The sequence below is a fragment of the Phaseolus vulgaris genome, chromosome 11 (assembly GCF_000499845.2).
Source record: "Phaseolus vulgaris cultivar G19833 chromosome 11, P. vulgaris v2.0, whole genome shotgun sequence".
Lineage (NCBI taxonomy): Eukaryota > Viridiplantae > Streptophyta > Magnoliopsida > Fabales > Fabaceae > Phaseolus > Phaseolus vulgaris.
The window spans coordinates 33,514,211-33,537,381 of NC_023749.2; the positions used below are offsets into that span (position 1 = coordinate 33,514,211).

Below are 23,171 nucleotides of genomic sequence, written 5' to 3' on the forward strand. Positions count from 1 at the left end.
AACTAATTGGCTTAAAGTCACATGATTGTCACGTTCTAATGCAACAATTACTACCGATGGCTATTCGTGGAATCTTGCCAAAAAAATGTTAGGCATACAATCACTCAACTATGTTCATTTTTCAATTCCATATGCAGTAAAGAGATTGACTCTCAGAAGTTGGATGAACTTGAAGAAGAAATAATTGTTATCTTGTGTCAACTCGAGATGTTTTTTCCTCCATCTTTTTTTGATATTATGGTACACTTGGTTGTTCATCTTGTAAGGGAAATCAGATTGTGTGGGCCAGTTTATATGCGATGGATGTATCCAGTTGAATGATACATGAAGATTTTGAAGGGATGTGTGAAGAATCAATGTCGTCCGGAAGCTTCCATTATTGAAAGATACATTTCAGAAGAATCTATTGAGTTTTGTTTCGAGTACTTGTCAAAAGCCAAATGTATAGGAGTTCCTTGAAAAGGTTAGCACTCTCGTAGATTGATAAATAAATCTTCAAAAGGTGTACATGTCATGAGCAAATCTAGATAAGAGGTTCTGCAAGCACACTTGCATACCTTGAATAACACTGATGAGGTGTTACCATACTTTGATACACACAAAGACATTGTCAAATATAAAAATCCAAGACAATCAGAAAAATGGGTGTTAATTGAGCATAACAAAACTTTCATGTCATGGTTTAAGCAACAAATAATGAATGATCCATCAACATCTGAAACATTAACATGGCTTGCAAATGGTCTCAAATTTGATGTTTTATGTTGTTCTGGATATGAAGTAAATGGTTGTTTATTTTACACAAAGTCTCGAGATGATAGGAGTACAGTTCAAAATAGCGGAGTCACCTTGGAGGCAGAGTCTATGCAGTTTTCAACTACAAAGGATAAAAATCCTATTGTGGGATCAATGCCTTATTATGGTGTCATAGTAGAGATTTGGGAAGTTAATTATACCAAGTTTATTGTACCTGTTTTCAAATGCACGTGGGTTGACAATAAGATTGGTGTCAAAGTTGATGAATCAGGAATGACTTTGGTTGACTTTCGAAAGATAGGTTATCATGACAAACCATTCATAATGGCACATCAAGCTTCCCAAGTTTTCTATATCAAAGATCCTACGTCTAACCACTGGTTTGTTGTGCTACATGGAAAAAAACAACATAATGACCTAGAAGATACAAACAATGACATTTGTGAGATGGAATCACATACAAGAACGACCATCAATAAAGAGTACGAGGATGTTGTTGATGTTGTACATGCAACTCGAAATGATCATGACGAAGGAATATATATTTGTATGTGCATGTGATTCATGTTTAGTTTTACAATATATAATTTTAATTATATTTCATATTCTTGATGTTTATCATATTTGTTTGATAACAGGAACATGACAGATGATAAAGTTTCTCGTTCAAAAACTGGTAGAGGACCTACAAGATTAAAGAATATATTTAAGAAGATAAATAAAGATGACAAAATACCTTTGTGTATTGATGTCCACACTGGTGTGGCCACTGGGCAATATGCAAAGAAATATAGGAGTTATCTCATAGTACTGTCTCGTGAAAGGATCTTTATCTTAACTGAGTCCTGGGATCACGTGACTGACCACGAGAAAAACATGATTTGGAAAGATATTCTGGTATGTAATTGTTTTTACTTTGTTCAATCTAAAGTTCTTTTATACTTTGTTCTTGTTTATGAACTAATTCTTTCAAATAATGTAGACGCATTACAAGATCCCGAATGTGGAAACCTTGAAAGCGAAGGTTCTTTTCTAATGTGGGTGTCAAGTTTTGTCAGTTCAAATCAAAATTGACAACAAATTATATATATGGTGAAAGGAAAGAAGAAAGTCCTTGTACAAAATATGCATCCCTTGATGAAGAAACTTGGCAACAGTTTGTGCAGATTCGACAAACTGAAATATGGCGGGTTAATATCACTTGTATATTTTAATATAGTTTATATTAACGTATTATTAAATTTTGAATGTTATGATAGGAGGGTCGGAACAAAGCAAAAGCCAGTCAGGCACAAAATGATACCCCACACTTATTGTCCTGTGGTGGTTATAAGTTGTTAGAGCAGAAGATGCTTGAAGAAAAGATTAAAGCACGTTCTACTTCCATTGAGGAAATGAATAGTGTAGACTCTTTGAGGCCTCCATCCCCACCACCCCGACATGAGATGTGGAAGGGTGCCCGTATAAACCCATTAGGGACATAGAGTTCTAAGTCTACAGAACAAAAAATTGAACAAATTGTAAGAAATATGTTTTCTATGTGTTATTTTAAATTCAATGTGTTGAAGTTTGACAATTTCTTTTCATTTGTTTTAGGATTCTCTTGCTGAGCAATCAACACAGGGGACTTTTAATCCATGTGGTTGCAATGATATTCTTCATGTTGCTCTCGGACGACCTGAGCACCCTGGACGTGTTCGTGTAGTTGGATATGGGGTTGGGATTCGGTTATACTTTGGACCTTCATTACATAGCAAGGAACAATCGTCCAATCAACCTAGCTAAGAATATTTACTACAATTACATGAGTAGTTAAAGGCTGAGGTAACTCAAGAGCTTAAAGAAAGCTTCATGGAGGAGTTTAATGTGCGAATGGAAAGGGAGTTCAAAAAGAGGTGGGAGGGTTTAAGACTCTCTCAGAAACCACCTACTATGGTAGAAGATGAACCACCTCTGCCTCCTATTACGAAAGTCAACACTAAAGGGAGTTGTTCGGCGGTTGATCTATCGGGAGATGACTTTGGCTCAACTAGCCAATGCGAGTTATATGTTGAGTGTAATTGTTTGACCCGATTCTTTGCCTTGGGTAAGTGTTATGAAGGGGTCACAATGTTACACAATGTGCCTCTTCCTTCTAATTTCATGAAGGTCGCGGCAGAGAAGGTCCTTTATGGTGATCTTGCAGTTCCTGTGCCGACATCAGAGGTCACAATTGTAGCAGAGGCATTACATACTTTCGTTGCCTAGCCTAGACATCTCGTCAGACCTATAGACTCTTTGTTATATCTTTGCACTAATACTAATAAAATTATATATCAAATATATTACATTCTAACTAATTTAAGTATTTGTTTGTTTGTTGATGAGTAGTAGAAACCTAAGACAAAACTGCCTCTACAAAAGAATAAAATATTCTCCATTGATGATCTTGTGGCGGCATTGGTGGAAGTTGCTACAGCTTTAGATACAATCGTCTTAAAGGTTCCATGGGATGCCAATGTTTTTGGAAGGCATAGTAATCTACCGTTGTATGTTCACATGTCTGATTTGTTGGACCTTGCAGTCGGAGATCAAGAGATTAACATAACAGTTCTGCAATTATGGATGATGTAAGTTCAAATATTAAAATCTTTATGCTTTTGATTTATTAAATATATTAGTACTAACTTATTGAAATTTAGGTATCTTTTTGGATTATGCTTCGATGAGGGGAAACACAATATATATGGGTTTTTAGACCCTCAAGCAATTCAATTAATTGCAAACAAGAAGTCGGAAACACAAACATACATCACCACTACCTTAAAGAATGGTGGAAAACAAATTTAATTTGCTCCATACATCCATGAGTAAGTCCTAATTTATTAAATAAGTTTTAATAAACTGATTTGTTATACAGGCGTTGATCCTGCCCGTTGACTTAGCGCAAGAGCGTTGCCTCGTCACGGTCTTCCTCACCAGCTTGACACCACGTGCCCTCCAAGTCACTCCCCAGGTAGCCTCTCTGAGAGCCTGAAAAACACACAGTGGCGCCTCTGCGGCCGATGGCGCTCCGACGCTCAAGTCAGTGACAAGAACACCCAAAACTAAGAGAAAATATGCTATGTAGGACCGTACTGAAAAGCACTAAACCCTAGCAGAATGAGCCGTAATGAAAAACGTACCTCTGCAAATTCTGTTAAGTTTACCATTATAGCTAGGTTTCTTCTCTCTCCAGGCCGTTATGCTTTTGGACGCGTGGCTCACATCCAACCCTGCACGTGTCACCATCTGGGTTGGGGTCGCAAGTTGTACCCAGCCCTACACGTGTCATCATCTGAGCTAGGATAACTCGAGCGTCACTTCTTTATTGCTCCCAACCCAACACGTGTCATCACCTGGGTTGGAGTAACTTGAACGTCATTTCTGTGTAAACTAAAGGGGTAAACTAACACGCGACATGCTCTGGAGCACCACCCGACAAGGCGAGTATCGAGTGCAGCAAAGTGCACCATCTCTGTGATATCGCTCATCTCTAATGGCACCCTCCTTACCGCTGCGCCATGCGTGTTCTGGCTGAGGAAACCTTGCCATCAACGAATGTCCACTCTGGGAATCCCGTCGCTGATAGGCGAGTTGTCCCCTCAACCCAAACACCCTTCACGCCCCATGCTGGCGCAACAATCGCCTCACTGGAGTTGCACACTCGAACTTACACCTTTGGGTCTTCACCAGCTCCGATCTGAGCTTGTCGGAAGATCTGGCGACGTGCTTCCTGCGGCGATGTCGAGCTGCATGATCGCTAATCGCCAAATACGTTGATGACGAGCCAACCCGGCGACAACCGAGCATGTTCGGTGCAGAACACCAGTTCCATGAACCGGCGACCACGCTCACCGCTGAACCATCCTTCTTTTCTAGCCTGCGTGTTCCACTGCGCACGCCCCACCCGGGCACGTGCAAGACACGTCATCACACCCGATGACCTGGTCGGTACACAAGCCCCACAGTCTCGAGCTGCGACTTGTTCAGCGAGGAGACTAAAGAGGTTCAAATCCGGCGGCTTACGTTGCTTTGCGCGTTGGCGCTAAGACTTGACATTTCACCAACTCCTTCGATCATTCCACACGTGGACCCATCAACGGCCATTGTTCACTGTCGTTTGCGCTTCTCGCAACATTCGACATTCTTCGAAACTCTTAAACGCTTCGCGCCATTTCACTGTTTCATTGTCCTCCACCTTTCTTCGAACTCTCAAAACGCTCCAGCGAACGCTCCGATTCTCCCAACCTCAATCCTTCTGACCACTCTTCTGATCATACAAAGGTAACCTTTTTATCACCTCTACTGATATTTGTTGCATTTCAATCGGTTCACATCATCCAATACTTGTCTGGAGCATACGTTGTGGGATGTTTCTCTGCTTTGTTTTTCTCTTTTCTGCGTTTAGGGTTTCTGAACCTTTCTCTGCGAGCCCCCCCCTGTTCTTTCCTCTTCCCTTCTTCTGTCGAGTCGCTCTCTCGATGACTCGTCCAAAAACCACACCAAACCCTCCTCCATCTCCCTGCAACCCTCCGGCGAAAACCCGTAGGGCCAACCCTTCTTCTTCCCGCGACCCCCCAAGGGGTCCCAACGTTCCCTCCGACCGAGTCGCGAGACCCGCGTCCTCTCATCGTAACCAGCCGCCACGAAACCCACCACAAACCAGCGTGGTGGTAAAGCCTCTTCCCGATTACAAGCGATTATACCCGTGGGCCTCTGCAACCTTGTTGGGCGAAACCTCATCCATCAACTCCGACCTTGACATCTTTCGCCTCAAGAAGGGTGATAAGGAAAACCTCTCTTTCAGCAAAGAGCATGATGACAAAGTGTCCGTGTGTCCTTGTCCTCCCGGTGAGCCCATCTGCACCGACGATCAGGGGAGCGACGACGCCCCCTTCTGCTTCATCTACACCACCATGTTCAAGAAGGTCAAGCTTCGGTTTCCCTTCACACGCTTTGAGAGGGAGCTCCTGACCGAGCTTGACATAGCCCCCGCCCAGCTCCATCCCACCAGCTGGGCATTCGTGCGGGCTTACCAGATCCTCTGCGCACACTTAGGACATCTGGCCTCGGTGGATGTGTTCCTCTACTTATTCGAGGCGAAGGACCCGGGCGGTCGTCTATGGGTCAGCCTCAATGGGATCTCCGGGAGGTCCATTCTTTCTATCTTCCAGCAATCCTATAAGGATTGGAAGGGGAAGTTCGTGCGTGTATGCTGCAACGCCCTTCTCGACGGGTTCCCCTTGTACTGGGTGAACAAAGGGAAAAAGGAATCGAGCTTTAGGAAGGGTAGGGAGCCAGAAAAGATGGGGGAGCTTGACAAGGACTTGTGCGGCTTCTGGAAGAAAGTCGCCTCTTCCAACGTGGCCCTGTCGACTGCCTCCATCGTCTCCTTCGAGTTCTAAGAAAGCCAATTGAACTTTCACATAGGTTTGCCCTTAAGCCTTCAAGTTTCCCTAGCTTGACTTTGCATTTTCTCATTCCTACTTTGATGTTGTTGTTCTACTTCGCATATGGTTTCAAACTCCTTCATGCATTATTGCCTGTCAATTCTCTGTGCTAGTTGATAACTGTTGGCCCCCTTTGCAGATACGATGCTGGGACAAGATAGGATGGCTGAGCTACGTTCCATAGCCAGGTCCCATAGGCTTGCGGCGGGCTCTCAAACGATCCCGAATTCTGTTGCGGAGATCGCCGCCGCCCAGGGCCAATCCCCACCAGTTGGTCCACCCGCTGCTGCCGCTCTTCCAGCCCCCCAACGCAAAAAAAACTACCTCTTAAGAAGGCCAAAAGGAAAGCCCCCAGGGTAGTATCTGACGAAGAGGTGGATGAAAGCACCGAGGACGGGCTAATCTGCAAAAGGCAAAGGGTGGCGGTGACCGAGCCCCCAGCAATTGAGAGCGCTGCTCCAAACTTCATCGAGAACCCCCCCAGCGCCTCCACACCATTCGAGTCCGCTGGGGATGTTCTCGTTTCAAACGCTTCAGTTGCTAAGGTCGCTCCTGAGCAACTTGCTGATACGCAAGCCTCCTCACAAGCCGCCGAGAATCTGCCTGCCTCACCACCACGCCTCGAAGCTCCCCCCGTCGTCGAACCTTGTGAGGGTGGTGGTGAGCACCAACCTTCGCCTCCACCAGCAACCTCAGGCCTCCCAGCCGCTCTTCAAGAAGCTTTGAAGTCCTTCACCGTGCGCCTAAGTGCCATGGTTGACAATTGTCTTCCCCAAATCGTCGACGAAGGGCTCAAGGACTCCTTGGAGAAGTTTGAGCTCGACAATCGGATCAACCAGGAGGTGGCAAGTACCGCGAAAGCTAAACCCAAGAAGACCAAGTGCGATATGATGATGCAAGGCTTGGAGTTTTCGCGAGTTGAAAATGCCCTCAAGGACGAGCTCCCAGAGCATGCGGCAAGACAACAAAGAGCTGCGCAAGAAGCTTCATGACAAACTCCAAGACGCCGTCGAGCTGGAGAGCAAGATCGTCCCTCTGAGGGAGAAAATTGCCGCGCTGGAGGAGGCAAAGAAGATTGACGCTCAGAAGATGGCCAACCTGGAGAAGAGGTCAATCGAGAGAGACCCTTCTGGGGAAGGTTGAGCAAGATCGGGATAAGGCCTCCTAGGAACTTAGTGAAACTGCTGCTGAGCTTGCTCGAGTTCGCGAGGAGAACAGCGGGCTCAAGAAGAAGGCCGACGAGCTCGAGCTTGAAGTCACCCAGGTTCATGAAGAGAACAGTGGGTTCAAGACGAAGATCAACGAGCTTCGGCTTGAGGCTGCCCAGGTTCTAACTTCCAGCTTTGGCGCTGCTTTGGAGCAGTTTGCTTGCAAATATCCTGACCTCGATCTTTCTAAGTTCTCAGTGTACAACGAGGTGGTGGACGGCAAGATCGTGCCCCCGATTGACTTACCTCCTTGAAAACTCTTATGCTTTACCTTGGTCTGTAATAATTTTCATTTTGTTCGAACTGTTCGATGTTCATGTGCACATATATACATATATATATATATATATATATATATAATCTTCTGTTGCGCAATCAACTGATTTAACTGGATGGTTCTTTCTTAACTTAACGTACTTTGCACCAACCAGTACTTAACCTTTCTCGACCCAACGTACTTGGAACTTCTCTTGCCCGACCCGCCAAGGGCCAAAGGCGTTTCTACATCGTCGCTCAGAACTTCGTAGACGCGGCCTCTGCTGTGCGATTCTCTTTCTGTTCCAATCTCAATCCATGGGCTTCTAGCGACGTCATCTTCCCTTTAACTGAAAGCGTCCCTTGCGGGACCACCTTCTTATTTCACCTTTGCTCACCTGGGAGGAGAGCCGTCTTTCGAATCGCTCTTTGCCTCTATTTGCTGTGGGGTTAACTAACATAACTGGCGAAACTTACTCAACTGCATGAACTTAGCAATACTTGAACTTAACCCTTCACATACTGCTTTTAACTCGAGCAAATTGTTAACTTTATAACAAACTTAGCGAACTGTTAACTCAAAGTAAATTTGAGCAGCTATCAACTCTTCGGCGATGGCATTCAATAAAACTTGTGAACTTAAGGTAACAAACCTTAACATAAAATCACTTACTAGGCAGCAGGTTTTAACTCAAACTAGTATTAAAACACAGTTTACCTGATCTACCAAGTGAAGTGCCCCCTACTTCTGTCATCGCCTGGAACTCTTCTGATTCGGCACTCGCCGTACAACCCCTTCACTGTCTCAACCTTCACGCCATAGGGTTCCGGCGATGTTACCTTTCTTCTTTGCATAACTTGATCATTGTTCCCTCATCTGGGGGTAAAGGAGCCTTTCGGATCCTTCTCTACCTCCCTGAGTTTTAGAACAATGATCTGGATAGTGAGGTGTTCTCTTCGAACCTGCCTCAGTTATCCTTTATCTTCTTCCACCCTTCACGCTGTACCTGAACTCGTTCTAGACGAGAAGGATTTTATCTATCTTCACACCGCCCGCAAGCGTGGAAGCTTTATCTGGTCTTACTGGGTCAATATTGATGTTTCACTTAAAGGGGAAAAGGCGTTTTCCATCGACCTTCCCTTCCCGCCGTTTAAGGTCACGAACACCCCTGACTTTTCAGTTTCATCTTGCTTGAACTCACTCTGAGGTGAGAAGGACTTTCTCTGGCGCCTCAACTTGCCCAGGGTGTACATCTCCTCCCCCCTGGATGCACTGAGGACTTTTAATCTTGCCTCAATCTGCTTATGCAAAGAGGTCTTTCAATCTGTTCTTGCCTTCACTCGCTCAAGGGCGAGGAGGACTTCTTCTCTTTATCGCCTGCACTCGCTCAAGGGCGAGGAGGACTTCTTCTTTTGCCTCAAAATGCACGAGAGCGCTGAGGGCTTTTTACACTACTGGTACCTCCGATCGCCGAAAAACGACGAGGTCTCTAAAACTTTTAACTACTGCCACCGAACGCCGAAAAACGACGGGGACTTCAAAACCTTTAACTATTGCCACCGATCGCCGAAAAACGACGAGGACTTTAAAACCTTTACTACTGCCACCGATCGCCGAAAAACGATGGGGACATTAAAACTTTTAATTATGAGGCATGCAATGCAACTTTACTGTTGCCCTAGATCACGTACAAGTGATAAGGTCTTTTTTCTAAAACTTTCAAAACAATAAGCATGCAAACTTAGAAGCTTTAATCTTGAAAAACTCTTCTTTATTGGGTGGCCTCATTAAAAACCCTCCTCAGAGAAAAAAGAGTGCCCCCTTGAAATTGTTTTAACAGAAACTATTCCAATCTCTTCATGTTCGTCTTTACTTACAAGGCTTTAACTGTAATACAATTTGAGATGTGTGGCGTTCCAAGTGCGAGGAATCGCCCCTCCTTCTAACGTCTCCAAGCGGTAGGCGCCGTTCCCGAGCACCTCGGTTATTCTGAACGGTCCCGTCCACTTAGGTGATAACTTGTTCTGCATCTCATACTGATGGGCCTTCCTCATCACCAGATCGGCACTTCTAAACTGCCTTGACATTACCTTAGAGTTATACCTTCGCTCAATCCTTCTCTTTACTGCTTCGGCCTTCACTCTCGCCTCCTCCCTGACCTCATCCAGCAAATCCAGATTCGTTCTTCTTTCTTCGTTCGAGTCTTCCGCCACAAAGTTCTGCAATCTCAGCGAGCTTTCCTGGATTTCGACTGGAATCATCGCATCACATCCATAAACCAAACTAAACGGGGTCTCGTGGGTTCCTGACTGCGCAGTGGTATGGTACACCCAAACTATGCGGGGTACCTCTTCAGCCCATGATCCCTTAGCTTTCTCTAGTCTTCTCTTTAAACCTCTCAGCAACACCCGATTGGCAGACTCCACTTGGCCATTCGTCTGTGGGTGCTCGACGGATGCAAACACCTGTTGTATTCCCACCTCTTCGCACAGCTTTTTCAAAAGGTGACTTGCAAACTGAGTCCCATTGTCTGACACCAGGCGTTTAGGCACACCAAACCGGCACACTATGTTCTTCCATACAAAGCTCTCGATCTTGTGTGCGGTGATCTGGGCCACTAGCTCCGCTTCGATCCACTTGGTGAAGTATTCAATCGCCACTACCAAGTACTTCATTTGCCTGACCGCCAATGGGAAGGGTCCCAGAATGTCAATTCCCCAAGTATGGAACACCAGGGGCTGTAAATTGACTTCAGCTCTTCTGGGGGTGCCTTGTGCCAATCGGCGTGCTGCTGGCATTGCTTGCAACGCTGGGCGTATCTCTTGCAATCTTCTCTCATCGTGGGCCAGTAATAGCCTGCACGGATAGTCCTTGTCAACAGCGATCAACCTCCAATGTGGCTCCCGCAAATTCCCTCATGGAGCTCAGCCATAATCCTCGTGCACTTCTCTCCGTGTATACATACAAGAAGAGGGTGTGTAAATCCAAACCTGTACAGCTCGCCGTCAATAAGGGTAAACTTGCTGGAGCTCTTCTTTATTTTTATGGCCTCAGTTGAGTCAACTGGAAGCACACCATCCGCTAAATAACGTTGGTATGGCGTTATCCACGTGTCGGGTTTGTGGACAGCGCAAACCTGCATCGATCTTGCCCCTTCCGCTGGGCGCGCTCTAACCCTCGGCACCCTCAGAGTTTCCTGCGTTAGGGATCTATGACTTCTCGCGGTCTTTCCACTGATCTGCAAACATGAAGAACTTGGTGGTTTGCCACGAATGCTCGAGGCGCTTTCAAAGTTTCTTGAATGACAGTCCTCTGCTTGCCCGCCTTGCCCGAACTGGCGAGCTTGGCTAGCAAGTCAGCTCGGGCATTCTGTTCTCTTGGCACGTGCACCACTTCAAATGAAGTGAAAGATCTTCTTAGCTCTTGCACATACTCCAAGTAGGCTGCCATTTGCGGGTCCTTGGCTTGGAACTCGCCAGTTACTTGTCCGGTGACCAACAACGAATCGCTTTTGGCCATCAGCACTCTCGCCCCCATTTCCTTAGCCTGCAGGATTCCGGCGATCAAAGCCTCATACTCTGCTTGGTTGTTGCTTGCTTTGAAAGCAAACCTCAATGATTGCTCTATCAACACTCCGTTGGGCCCTTCCAAAATGACCCCAGCCCCGCTGCCCAGCTGGTTGGACGACCCATCAACTGAGAGTACCCAGCGAAAGTCACCCTCGGCGTTCTGTGCCACCTCGGAGGACAACTCGACCACGAAATCGGCGAAGACTTGCCCTTTGATCGATCCCCGGGGTTCATATTTGATGTCGAACTCCGAAAGCTCGACTGCCCATTTCATCATCCTTCCAGCCACATCGAGCTTCTTCAAAACCTTCTGGATTGGCAGATCAATCATCACCAGTACCGTGAAGCTCTGGAAGTAATGGCGCAATCTCCTCGCCGAGAATACAACCGTCAATGCTGCCTTCTCTAGGGCCTGGTACCTTACCTCTGGGCCTTGCAGCACCTTGCTAACGAAATATATAGGCCTTTGGATCTGATCCTGATCCTGCACTAGCACTGCGCTGATCGCCCTCTCAGTTATGGCAAAGTACAGCCTGAGCGGTGTTATGACTTGGGGCTTGCACAGAACTGGAGGGTCGCCAAATATTCCTTGAGCTTTACGAAGGCCTCCTCACACTCTTTTGTCCAAACAAACCTGTTGTTCCTTTTCAAACATTGGAAGTATGGGTGGCCCTTCTCTCCGCTTGCCGATACGAATCGGGACAGGGCGACCATCCGCCCCGTGAGTTGTTGCACCTCCTTCACATTGGCGGGGCTCCTCATTGCAAAAATGGCGGCGCACTTCTCGGGGTTAACCTCAATTCCCCTCTCTAACAGGAGAAACCCCAGAAATTTCCCTGCTTCTACACCAAAAACGCACTTTTCAGGATTCAGTTTTAGCTTGTACCTGGCTATCGTGATGAACAACTCTTCCAAGTCTGCGACGTGCTTGTCTTTCTCCAGAGACGTCACGACCATGTCGTCGACGTATGCCTGCACATTCCTTTCGAGCATGGGTGCGAGCACCTTGTCCATCAGCCTTTGGTATGTATCCCCTGCATTCTTCAACCCGAAGGGCATTACCCTGTAGCAATAACATGACCTTTCCGTCATGAAGGCGGTCTTCTCTTCGTCCATGGGGTGCATTTTGATTTGGTTGTACCCCGAGAAGGCATCCAGAAAACTGAGCAGCTTGCACCCTGATGCACTGTCTACCAGGGCGTCTATGCTTGGCAAAGGGTAAGAGTCCTTCGGGCAGGCCTTGTTCAGGTCTGTAAAGTCAACACACATCTGCCATTTTCCGCTGCTCTTCTTGACCAGGACAACATTAGCGAGCCATTCTGGATATTGGATTTCCCTGATGTGGCCTGCTGCAAGGAGTTTTTGTGTCTCTTCTTTTGATCGCCTGTCTCTTCTCCTCATTGAACTTTCTTCTTCTTTGGCGGATGGGCCTGACTTGGGGGTCCATTGCCAAACGATGGCACAAGAAATCGGGGTCGATTCCCGGCATATCTGAAGCAGCCCACGCAATCGCATCCCAGTGTCTACTTATTACCTCGGCGATTTGGTCTTGCGTCTTGCTATCCAGGGTTCTTCCCAACTTAAACACCTTACCGCTGATCTCCTTCTCGAGCCATTCCTCTACTGGCTGAGGTTTCCTTTCGCTGGCGATCAGCACCCTCGCGATACCGGTTTCTCTAGCGGTCTCTGAGCAGTTTCTTTCTCCCTCCCAGCTCTCTGACCTCGCCTCTATATTCCACATCGGAACATCGCCCTCGGCGACCACCTCTAACGCAGTATCCGAAACTCGCCGGAATTCGTGCTCCGGCTCCACGCCAGGGGGAGGCGTTGTGGTTATGTGGCACACAGACCTCTTGTTCTTAAGGCTGTTTTCGTAGCACTTCTTCGCCTCCTTCTGGTCGGAGCAAATGGTGATGATCATGCCCTTCATAGACGGCAGCTTGACCTTCATGTGCGTTGTCGAAGGCACAGCTCCTGTTCTGTTGAGCGTTGGCCTTCCCAACAGTATGTTGTACGCTGACGGGGTGTTTACAACAAGATACCTGATCTTTTCCGTTCGTGAGGCCAAGCCGTCAGCGAAGGTCGTCCTCAACTCGATATACCCCCTTACCTCCACTTGGTCACCGGTAAAACCGTACAAGCATCCCCCATATGGTCTCAGTTGATCGGGGGACAGTTGTAACTTCTCAAAAGTCGGCCAAAACATCACATCTGCTGAACTTCCTTGGTCGACCAGCAACCGGTGGACAGTCCTTTCTGCCGTGACAAGCGAGATCACAATAGGGTCGTTGTCGTGAGGCACCACGTCCCTAAGGTCCCCCTTGGTGAACGTGATGTCCACGTCGGGCGAGTGATCCTCAAAGATTTCCACTGACATGACCGACCTCGCGTACCTCTTACGTTGCGACGCGGTGGACCCCCCGCCGGAGAATCCGCCAGCTATGGTGTGGATCTCACCGTGAATGGGCACCTCGTGCTGCTGCCCTCCGCTGCCCGCCGGTTGAGATCCTGACGCTTGGTCCGCTTGCTTCTCTAGCAAATAATCCTTCAGGAAACCACATTTGACCAGCTCGGCGAGCTGGTGTCCCAAAGCTAAACACGAGTTGATAGAGTGGCCAAAACTCTTGTGGAACTCGCACCATGCGTCTGGCTTTGGCCCCAAAACCTTCTTCGTTGTTTTCTCAGGCACTTTGAGCCTAACAGCAATGTTTGGGATGGCGATCAAATCGGCTAAACCCATTACAAACTCATACCTTGGGGGGCGATTAGTCTCCCTGGGTCGCCCTGGCGCCTTACTCTTGTTTTTTTTAGGGTCGTAAGGATGGCGCACCTTTTGATCCCTCTTTCCCGCCGCCGCCTCCATTACCCTCTGCGGCTGTACCCTTGCCTGGGCGCGCGGTTTGGCTGGGGCCACGTTTCCCCTCTTCTTGGTGACCTCGCTTTCGGCGGCGATGTGAGCCACAGCACGTCGCCGGATTTCAGCGAACGTGGCGGGGTGGCTCCTGATGAGCGACTTGCTAAAAGGCCCAGGTAACACACCCTTTTTGAAGGCGTGCACGAACATCACTTCGTCCTTTCTTGGCAAACGGACTATCTGAGCTCCGAATCTGTTCAAAAAATCCTTCAGGGACTCCCCTTGGTACTGCCTTATATCAAACAGGTCGTAAGACACCAAAGGTGGCGCCTTGTTCACTATATACTGCTCAACAAACATCTTGGAAAACTGTTGGAACGTGGTAATGTGGCCAGTGGGTATACTGACGAAGCAGTCCAACGCTGTTCCGCTCAAAGTGCTCATGAACACCTTACAGTACACTGCGTCTGAGCCCCCTGAGAGCATCATTTGAGTATGAAACGCCGTGAGATGGGCTTCAGGGTCCTCCACCCCAGCGAAAGACGCTTTCACCGCAACAGTGTTAGCCGGGACCACCGAGTCCATGATCTCTTGGGAAAATAGCATAGGAAAGCTGCGCGGTGGGGATGGGGGTGCAAATCTGTCCCCAGCCGCACGCTCCTCCCGCTCCTAAAGGGCTTTGCGCAGCTCTTCGTTGATCCTGTTGAGCTCTTCGTTCCTTGCTTGCGAGGCCACCAGCGCCTTGTGCATCCTTTCCTGTTCAGAACGCGATGCAGCCACGTTCTCCTGCAGCGTCCTCATCATGTCCATCACTTGTGTCATAGACACAGCATCTTCGTCTGTTGATGGCGCGACTGAACTGGAACGTGTTGTCCTCATTCTTCCTCAGCAAACTCAGCAGCTCAAAGAACTCCAAACAAACGGTGAAAACTCCAAGGATCGACTGCTATAGCAAGCAGTCGAACGGAAAACACCAAAAACGCCACAAACACGAACTATGGTTGGGAATCACCTTTTATACGGCCCCACGGTGGGCGCCAGATGATCCTGCCCGTTGACTTAGCGCAAGAGCGTTGCCTCGTCACGGTCTTCCTCACCAGCTTGACACCACGTGCCCTCCAAGTCACTCCCCAGGTAGCCTCTCTGAGAGCCTGAAAAACACACAGTGGTGCCTCTGCGGCCGGTGGCGCTCCGACGCTCAAGTCAGTGACAAGAGCACCCAAAACTAAGAGAAAATATGCTCTGTAGGACCGTACTAAAAAGCACTCAACCCTAGCAGAATGAGCCGTAATGAAAAACGTACCTCTGCAAATTCTGTTAAGTTTACCTTTATAGCTAGGTTTCTTCTCTCCCCAGGCCGTTATGCTTTTGGACGCGTGGCTCGCATCCAACCCTGCACGTGTCACCATCTGGGCTGGGGTCGCAGGTTGTACCCAGCCCTACACGTGTCATCATCTGAGCTAGGATAACTCGAGCGTCACTTCTTTATTGCTCTCAACCCTACACGTGTCATCTCCTGGGTTGAAGTAACTTGAACGTCATTTCTGTGTAGTAGCTAGTCGCGCGGCTAAGTACTCAACTCAAGGGGTAAACTAACACGCGACATGCTCTGGAGCACCACCCGACAAGGCGAGTATCGAGTGCAGCAAAGTGCACCATCTCTGTGATATCGCTCATCTCTAATGGCACCCTCCTTACTGCTGCGCCATGCGTGTTCTGGCTGAGGAAACCTTGCCATCAACGAATGTCCACTCTGGGAATCCCGTCGCTGATAGGCGAGTTGTCCCCTCAACCCAAACACCCTTCACGCCCCATGCTGGCGCAACAATCGCCTCACTGGAGCTGCACACTCGAACTTACACCTTTGGGTCTTCACCAGCTCCGATCTGAGCTTGTCGAAAGATCTGGCGACGTGCTTCCTGCGGCGATGTCGAGCTGCATGATCGCTAATCGCCAAATGCGTTGATGACGAGCCAACCCGGCGACAACCGAGCATGTTCGGCGCAGAACGCCAGTTCCATGAACCGGCGACCACGCTCACCGCTGAACCATCCTTCTTTTCTAGCCTGCGTGTTCCACTGAGCACGCCCCACCCGGGCACGTGCAAGACACGTCATCACACCCGATGACCTGGTCGGTACAGGCGTCATTGACAACTATTGATCATATCTGTTCAAGATCATACCGCTGCATGGTTTTGCTCCTTTCATTAAAAAACCTCTACCTATTTTTAAAACATTATAGATAGGTACGACAATTTCATTTAACATTTATTACTACTTATACATTAGATAATGTTATATATTCTAACATGAAATCTTATTATTTTAGTGCTTACTCTGGATATGATGTGTTGTATGAGAGGAGAACTTCAAACGCACAAAAACTCACTTGGATGTACCTTAAGGTGTTTAAAGTATATTTGTTCACTCAATTTAATGTGTTTCACTCATTCATTTAATACATTTATTTTCACAAGCAGTCCAACAAGCAATCTGGAAATTATGAGTGCAGATATTCTGTTATGCAGTGGATGTTGACTATTTTGCAAGCTGCAATTAATAAAGGTTGAGATCAGGTAATACCTCAATACAATAAACACTTTAAAATTTGGAGTTTATTATTCATGCACTAATTCAAAAAAATTCAAATGTCACAGTTGTTCAACGACCAACACCCGCTAAATTCAGAAGCATTGGAGTACATGAGAACAACATGGTCAAAGTATTTTGTAACCATGTATAGCACCTTAGAATAGATAAATCATTAGAATGACATACTTTTTCATATATTAACAAAATAGTTTGTTGTACGTATTTTTCATATTTAAATTATAATTTTAAATGTTTTGATTTTCTGAAATTGGAAATTTTATGCAGGTTTGTGATTTATTAAAAAATATTTTTTTAATAACTTACATATAACGACGGTTCCACGTGGAACCGTCTTTAAAAGTCATTAATTTTTAAAAAAAAATTGTTAACAGTCACTTATATCGACGGTTGCAGAACTGTAATTAAGAAACAACGACGTCCACAAAAGCGATGATTCTGGAATCGTTTATTTTTAACTGTTGTTAATTTACTTCTTTTTGTACTAGTGAAATCACCTAATAGTCTTTTACGACCAATAATTTTCTGGTAAATACTGTTTTCCTTTTTTTACCTGTTTTGTAGTTTTGTGGTCACATCATATCAAATACTTAAATAACTATTTCAAGAATCTATCAGTAAAAATATGTATACCACTTGTCGACAAATCTTCAATCATGTGTTGTGCTGTTAGTTAATAAAAGGGCCAAGAGTTTGTATGGCGTCATAAAAAACCCCTCGTATTAGAACTTCAGAGACATTAGCTGAGCCATAAAATTAACGTGGTGATATTTCTGAGACAGCCATGGACGGACCAAAGTTTCAGTTGCACATAGCAATGTACCCATGGTTTGCTATTGGACACATATCAGCATATCTCCACCTAGCCAACAAATTAGCCAAAAGAGGACACAAAATTTCCTTCATCGTACCCAAACTAACAAAGTCCAAGGTGGAACATTTCAACCTCTATCCACAGTTAGTAACCTTCATCCCCATCACCATGCCCCTAGTTGATGGCCTTCCTCCTCATGCAGAAACCACTTTTGATGCTACCATCTCCTTAGGCAAACTCATTATGACTGGGATGGATCGCACTGAGAAGGATATCGAACTACTTTTGCTTGAGCTAAAACCCAACATTGTTTTCTTTGATTATACATGTTGGATGCCGAACTTGGCTCGGAGCTTAGGGATCAAGTCTGTTCATTACATAACCCTAAGCATGATATTTGAATCGTACATGGAATGCATGGAGAAGCAATTTAGTGAAAAGAATATAGCTGAACATGAGCTGAATCTGTTGAATCCTCCAGCTGGGTTCCCAGATCCTTCCATCAAGCTTCAGGCTCACGAGGTTCGACAACTAACTTCAGTCGTGAATTCCGAATTTGGCAGTGGTGTTCGTTATTATGACCGCATCAGCACCAGCACCAGATTGTCCGATGCAGTGGCCTTTAGAGGCTGTAGAGAAATTGAGGGACTATATGCTGACTTTCTAGAAATTTCTTATGGAAAGCCTTTGTTGCTTTCAGGGCCTGTCATACCTGAGCCACACACATCCCCTTTGGAAGAAGAATGGGCTGAATGGCTTTCAGGATTCAAGGAGGAATCGGTGGTGTACTGTGCATTTGGAAGTGAATGCAGGCTACATCAAGATCAGCTCAAGGAACTGTTGGTGGGTCTTGAGTTAACAGGTTTTCCATTTCTTGCAGCTCTTAAAGCCCCTATTGGATTTGAGTCTGTTGAAGCAGCTATGCCAAAAGGGTTCAGTGAGAGGGTTCGAGGAAGAGGCATTGTTCATGGCAGTTGGGTTCAGCAGACACTAATTCTTGACCACCCTTCTATAGGGTGCTTCATTACCCATTGTGGGGTTGCATCTTTACTTGAGGCACTTGTGAGCAATTGTCAGATTGTGGTGTTACCAAATTTTATTGATCAGCTCCTTAATGCGAGGATGATAAGCAGCAGCATAAAGGCTGGTGTTCAAGTGGAGAAAGGTGAAGAAGACGGTTTGTTCACAAAGGAAAGTGTCTGTGCAGCTGTTAAGACTGTGATGGATTTGGAGAGTGAGGTTGGAAGGGAGGTCAGAGAAAACCATTTAAAATTGAGAAATCTCTTACTCACCAAAGATTTGGAGAACACATACCTTGATGGTTTTTGTCAAAAGCTTCAAGAACTAGTTGGGTGATCTGCAAGTCTCAAACCATGGCCGGTCAACCATGAGCAGTTTCATTTTAGTTGTTAGTTAAGTTGTGGCTGTGGTAAATCTCATGAACTAGTCCATTTACAACTTTTTAAGTACATGCATGGATATGTTTTGCAGATTAGAATAAATTATGTGTAGTTGAGCTGTGTTATGATCCATCATTTATCACTCATTCTGTCACTCTCAAAATGGCTAAAATTCTTGAACCTGGTGGCTGCGGTTGGTTTGATTTCTTTCAGATGGATATTTTAATGCAATAATGGTTTGTTCGTATGCTTGCATCTATATGTGGTTTAATGAACAAAAGGTAGGCTAATCAGCGTGGGGTAAAATGTTTTGTGTACATGGTTCTATTGTGAATAAATGAAATATCTTTATTTTCAATTATGACTTGTCAACAACCATCAAACCACACGCTGCAAACACAATCCCTAAACCACAAGAAGGGTATCTAACGTTATTGAATTCAAAAAGTGAATTTTAAATATAATTTGGCTTTTTTTCTAGAGTCTTTATCATACTTTATTAAATAAAACTACTAGAAAATAAAAATAAAAAGTGGCCTTCGGAATCATCTGAGTAGGTATTTATTTTGAAAAATTGATTGAAAGTAAAGCAACGTGTTAGAGAGAAAGGGAAAACACCTGAAGTTCAAAACACAAGTAAGCAAAAAGATAACAATGACGAGAAGCCTAGCACAGACAACTCCAACGCAAATGATCAGGGAAGAACACAAATAGAAAACAGTCTCAGAGATCAATGAATCCACCAACAACTCAACAAGCAGCACCAATTCAACAACCACAGAGAAAATGAAAAGTAGAATGCAATGGACCAAGGCCTGCAGAGCAGACACGTGATATTTGTGTTGGTGCTGTCCAATGTGTGAGAGATTGTGAGAAAAAAAAAACAAAGAGTTTGTCTGAGTGTAAAAGGTGAGGGGCTGAGTGCCAGGAAGTTGCCATGTTGGTTCTAGTGAGTTTTTGTACTACAGCTGGAATGATGTAGTCATATGATAACTCATTGAGTACAGAAGATATTTTTTACAACAATCATATTGTTAATATTTTTTTAAGATATATTAAAATATATATTATGAATCTTAATATTAATAATAATATGTATATATAGTGTCTCTCTTGCGAGAAAGAGAGAGACAGGTGAGGTAGTACTATTTTATTTTATTATTGTGAATGATTAATCTGAGGTGTGAAAGAAAAAGTGCTCGGAATTCATTTTGTTTTATTGGTTAGTTTAAATTCATTACTTTTTTATTATGTATTAATATTGACATAAAAATTCAAAAGAAAAGAAAGTTTGGAAGAAATCCGGCAATATAAAGAAAAGTGCTTTGTTTTTTTCCTAATTTTTAACATTTTATATAGTATCCTTTTTTTTATTTTGGCTTGATATTTGACTATGGTAATCTCTATGGTAACATTTGTTTTTAGTAAATAAAAATAATATAATATAATTATTTATTTGACTTAATTAAATTATTTATTTGGGCTTAGAGAATAAAATGAAGTAATAATTAAAAATAAAATAAGTTGGATTGTTTAATAGAGAGAAAAAAATAGTAATGAGTTAGATTTAGTCTTTTTAAGCTCAACCTTAAGTTACTCTTTAATACATAAATAAGGGTTAAATATTCTTTTGCAGATATGCCATAGCGATACAACGTGCGACAAATTTAGAAAAACAATTTTTGGATCCCTAAAAGTGAAAAATGACATATCTCAGATTGTTGCATATCAATTGTCATTTGAGGTGAATAGTATGTATGAATGTTTATAAGAACTATGAGTACAGAGACGATCCCTTAAATCTCAAAAGAATTGTGTATTGATATATGTTATAAGCACTCATAATAATTTAAATTGTTTTTTTTTTTTTGGGTTTGATTTGATTATTTAACTATTATGTAACTGTGTTCGTTGAGATCTGGGATCCTATTTATGTAAGCTATGTTTATTGGTTTGGTAAATCATTGATTAACATATAGTAAGTTGATTCAATATTAGATTATGCACGGGTGCAAAAAGGTTAAAAGAAGGCGGTTATTTTCAATTTAAAATAGTGACTTTCTAGTCGTATTTGATGTACATCTGAATGATTTTTAAAATGGAGGAGTAATGCATTGACTATTTACCATAGCCGCATTTATAAATCACATTTTAGAATGTGGTTATTTACCATAACCGCATTTATAAATCGCATTTAAGAATGCGATTATTTACCATAGCCGCCCTTATAAATCTTTGCGCTGCTTATAAGAATGCGGATATGGTAACTAGTCGCCGTTGTATATGGTTATATTTTTTAGTACATTTTGTTTAATGTTAATTTTCATCTAAATTTACCTATTCAATTATAACCAAGCCAGACAAATACATAAATTTAGATAATCAAATTATATATATTGATAAAAATGTATTACAAACACTAATAATATATCTATCTATCTAATTCCTACACTATTCATCAGTTATCCTAAAGTTATAAAAATTTAGAAAATATGTGGACCAAGAATGTCTCACATGTACTATGGCTTCCGAAACCATTGGTCGCTCATCCGTGAAGAAATGCATTACAAAATAAGGTTCACATAAACTAGTGTTAAGATACATATATGTTAAAGAATTATAAAAATAATTTATCATCATGTTACCTCATCCTGATCACTTTCAAAGCCTAGTCTTACAATTATAACCATCCATTGCATAATGTAATAACCACACTCATAGCTTCCTGGTTGTCTATTACACTATAATTCAATATAAAGTAAAAGTTAATATTGATAAACAATGAAAAGAGAAAGACAAAATTATAAACCTTTAGTGTCATCCACTTCAGATTTTTCAGATGTTATATCCACGCCATGAACTGATTAATACAAAAAATTGCGTTAGTAGATGCTTAATTAGTAACATACGAAGTTAAGTTTATAGTGTATTTACTTATCAATGATATTCTTCAGATGTGTGGATGACATCTTGTGTAGGGAACAAAACCACACAACAGGCTTAAACAAGAGGGAGAGATGAATTGTTTATCAAAAGATTTTTGAAAAGATTGAATAAGAATGAAGCTTTATCAACAAACACAAAAGAAGCAATCAAGGAAGTCAATCAAAAAATGTAAAAGAAACTGTTTGCAGAATTTCAATCGATTGAAACTTCGTTTTAATCGGTTGTTTATGGCAGCAGCAAAAGCAAAATTAAATCAAACATTTTATAAGGAGTGAGAGAGAGAGAAATTACTTGACCAATTTATACTGGTTCACTCAACCTTGAGCTACATCCAGTTCCTAGAACAAACACTGGGTTCCACTAGTAATCGATCACAAATTACAATACACACAACCACAAAGAGGTGATCTTGATACCACAAGAACCACTCACCCCTTTTGTCATACACACAACCTTAGTCAGAACACCCTCTGACCTTAGAGGTTTTCACACACTTCATAAGTTTATAAAAGAACAAATACAAGATAAAAAAAAGGAACAGATTACACCTAGATTTACAGGAATCACAGAGCTCCTAAGATCAGACCTTGAACCAGTGCACAACTATTTATCAATCTTGCAAAACTTGATTTGAATCTCTTCTCAAAAACAATTTCAATCTCAAAAACAACCTTCATCACAGATTTGAAACATCAAAGCTCCCATGTTCTACATTATCAACCGTTGATAAGACAAGTAACTGCCAATGACCCCTATATCATCCATGAAAAGAGTTAGTAAATATTTAAAACATGAAATAGTAATAATTGACGACTTATAATTAAACTTACTCATTAATATAAGGTCATAAATAAATTTGTTTTCCTTCTTTTTCCAGGGTGTTAGTGATGTATGATTGGGTTTCAGTTTTCTTTGTTCTAGTGGGATTAGTATATGAGGGATCTAACAATCCATACACATCTTCATTCCCCTCAGTGATAGAAACTCCATGCAAAAACCTACAATAGGTAAATTGAAATGTAGAAGCTACAATAGGTTAAAGCATAATCAATAATAATTTAACATAAAGTAAATTGAAATATAGGTAAAAATACTTGCATCATAAAAAAATTGAATTATATTTATATTGAGCTCCTGATCCCCAGCTACAAATTCTAACAAATCTAACATGTAATGTACAATGGCATGTCAGTGTTTATTTCAAAAAACGTATCATCCCACAGAACTTCCAAAGGGTCTTGACCAACCTCTCTAGCAGTTGCAACTAAGGAAGCTATAGGATCAT

General features: G+C 43.5%; 1 protein-coding gene across 1 annotated transcript; it reads left to right on the forward strand.

Annotated features, from left to right (window-relative positions):
- The first annotated feature begins 17,361 nt into the window (after positions 1-17,361).
- Positions 17,362-19,301, forward strand: LOC137829393 (cyanidin 3-O-galactoside 2''-O-xylosyltransferase FGGT1-like). The gene has a single exon (XM_068636197.1). It carries the CDS (start codon positions 17,511-17,513, stop codon positions 18,894-18,896), a length of 1,386 nt encoding a protein of 461 aa, XP_068492298.1. The 5' UTR covers positions 17,362-17,510; the 3' UTR covers positions 18,897-19,301.
- The last annotated feature ends 3,870 nt before the right edge of the window (positions 19,302-23,171 follow it).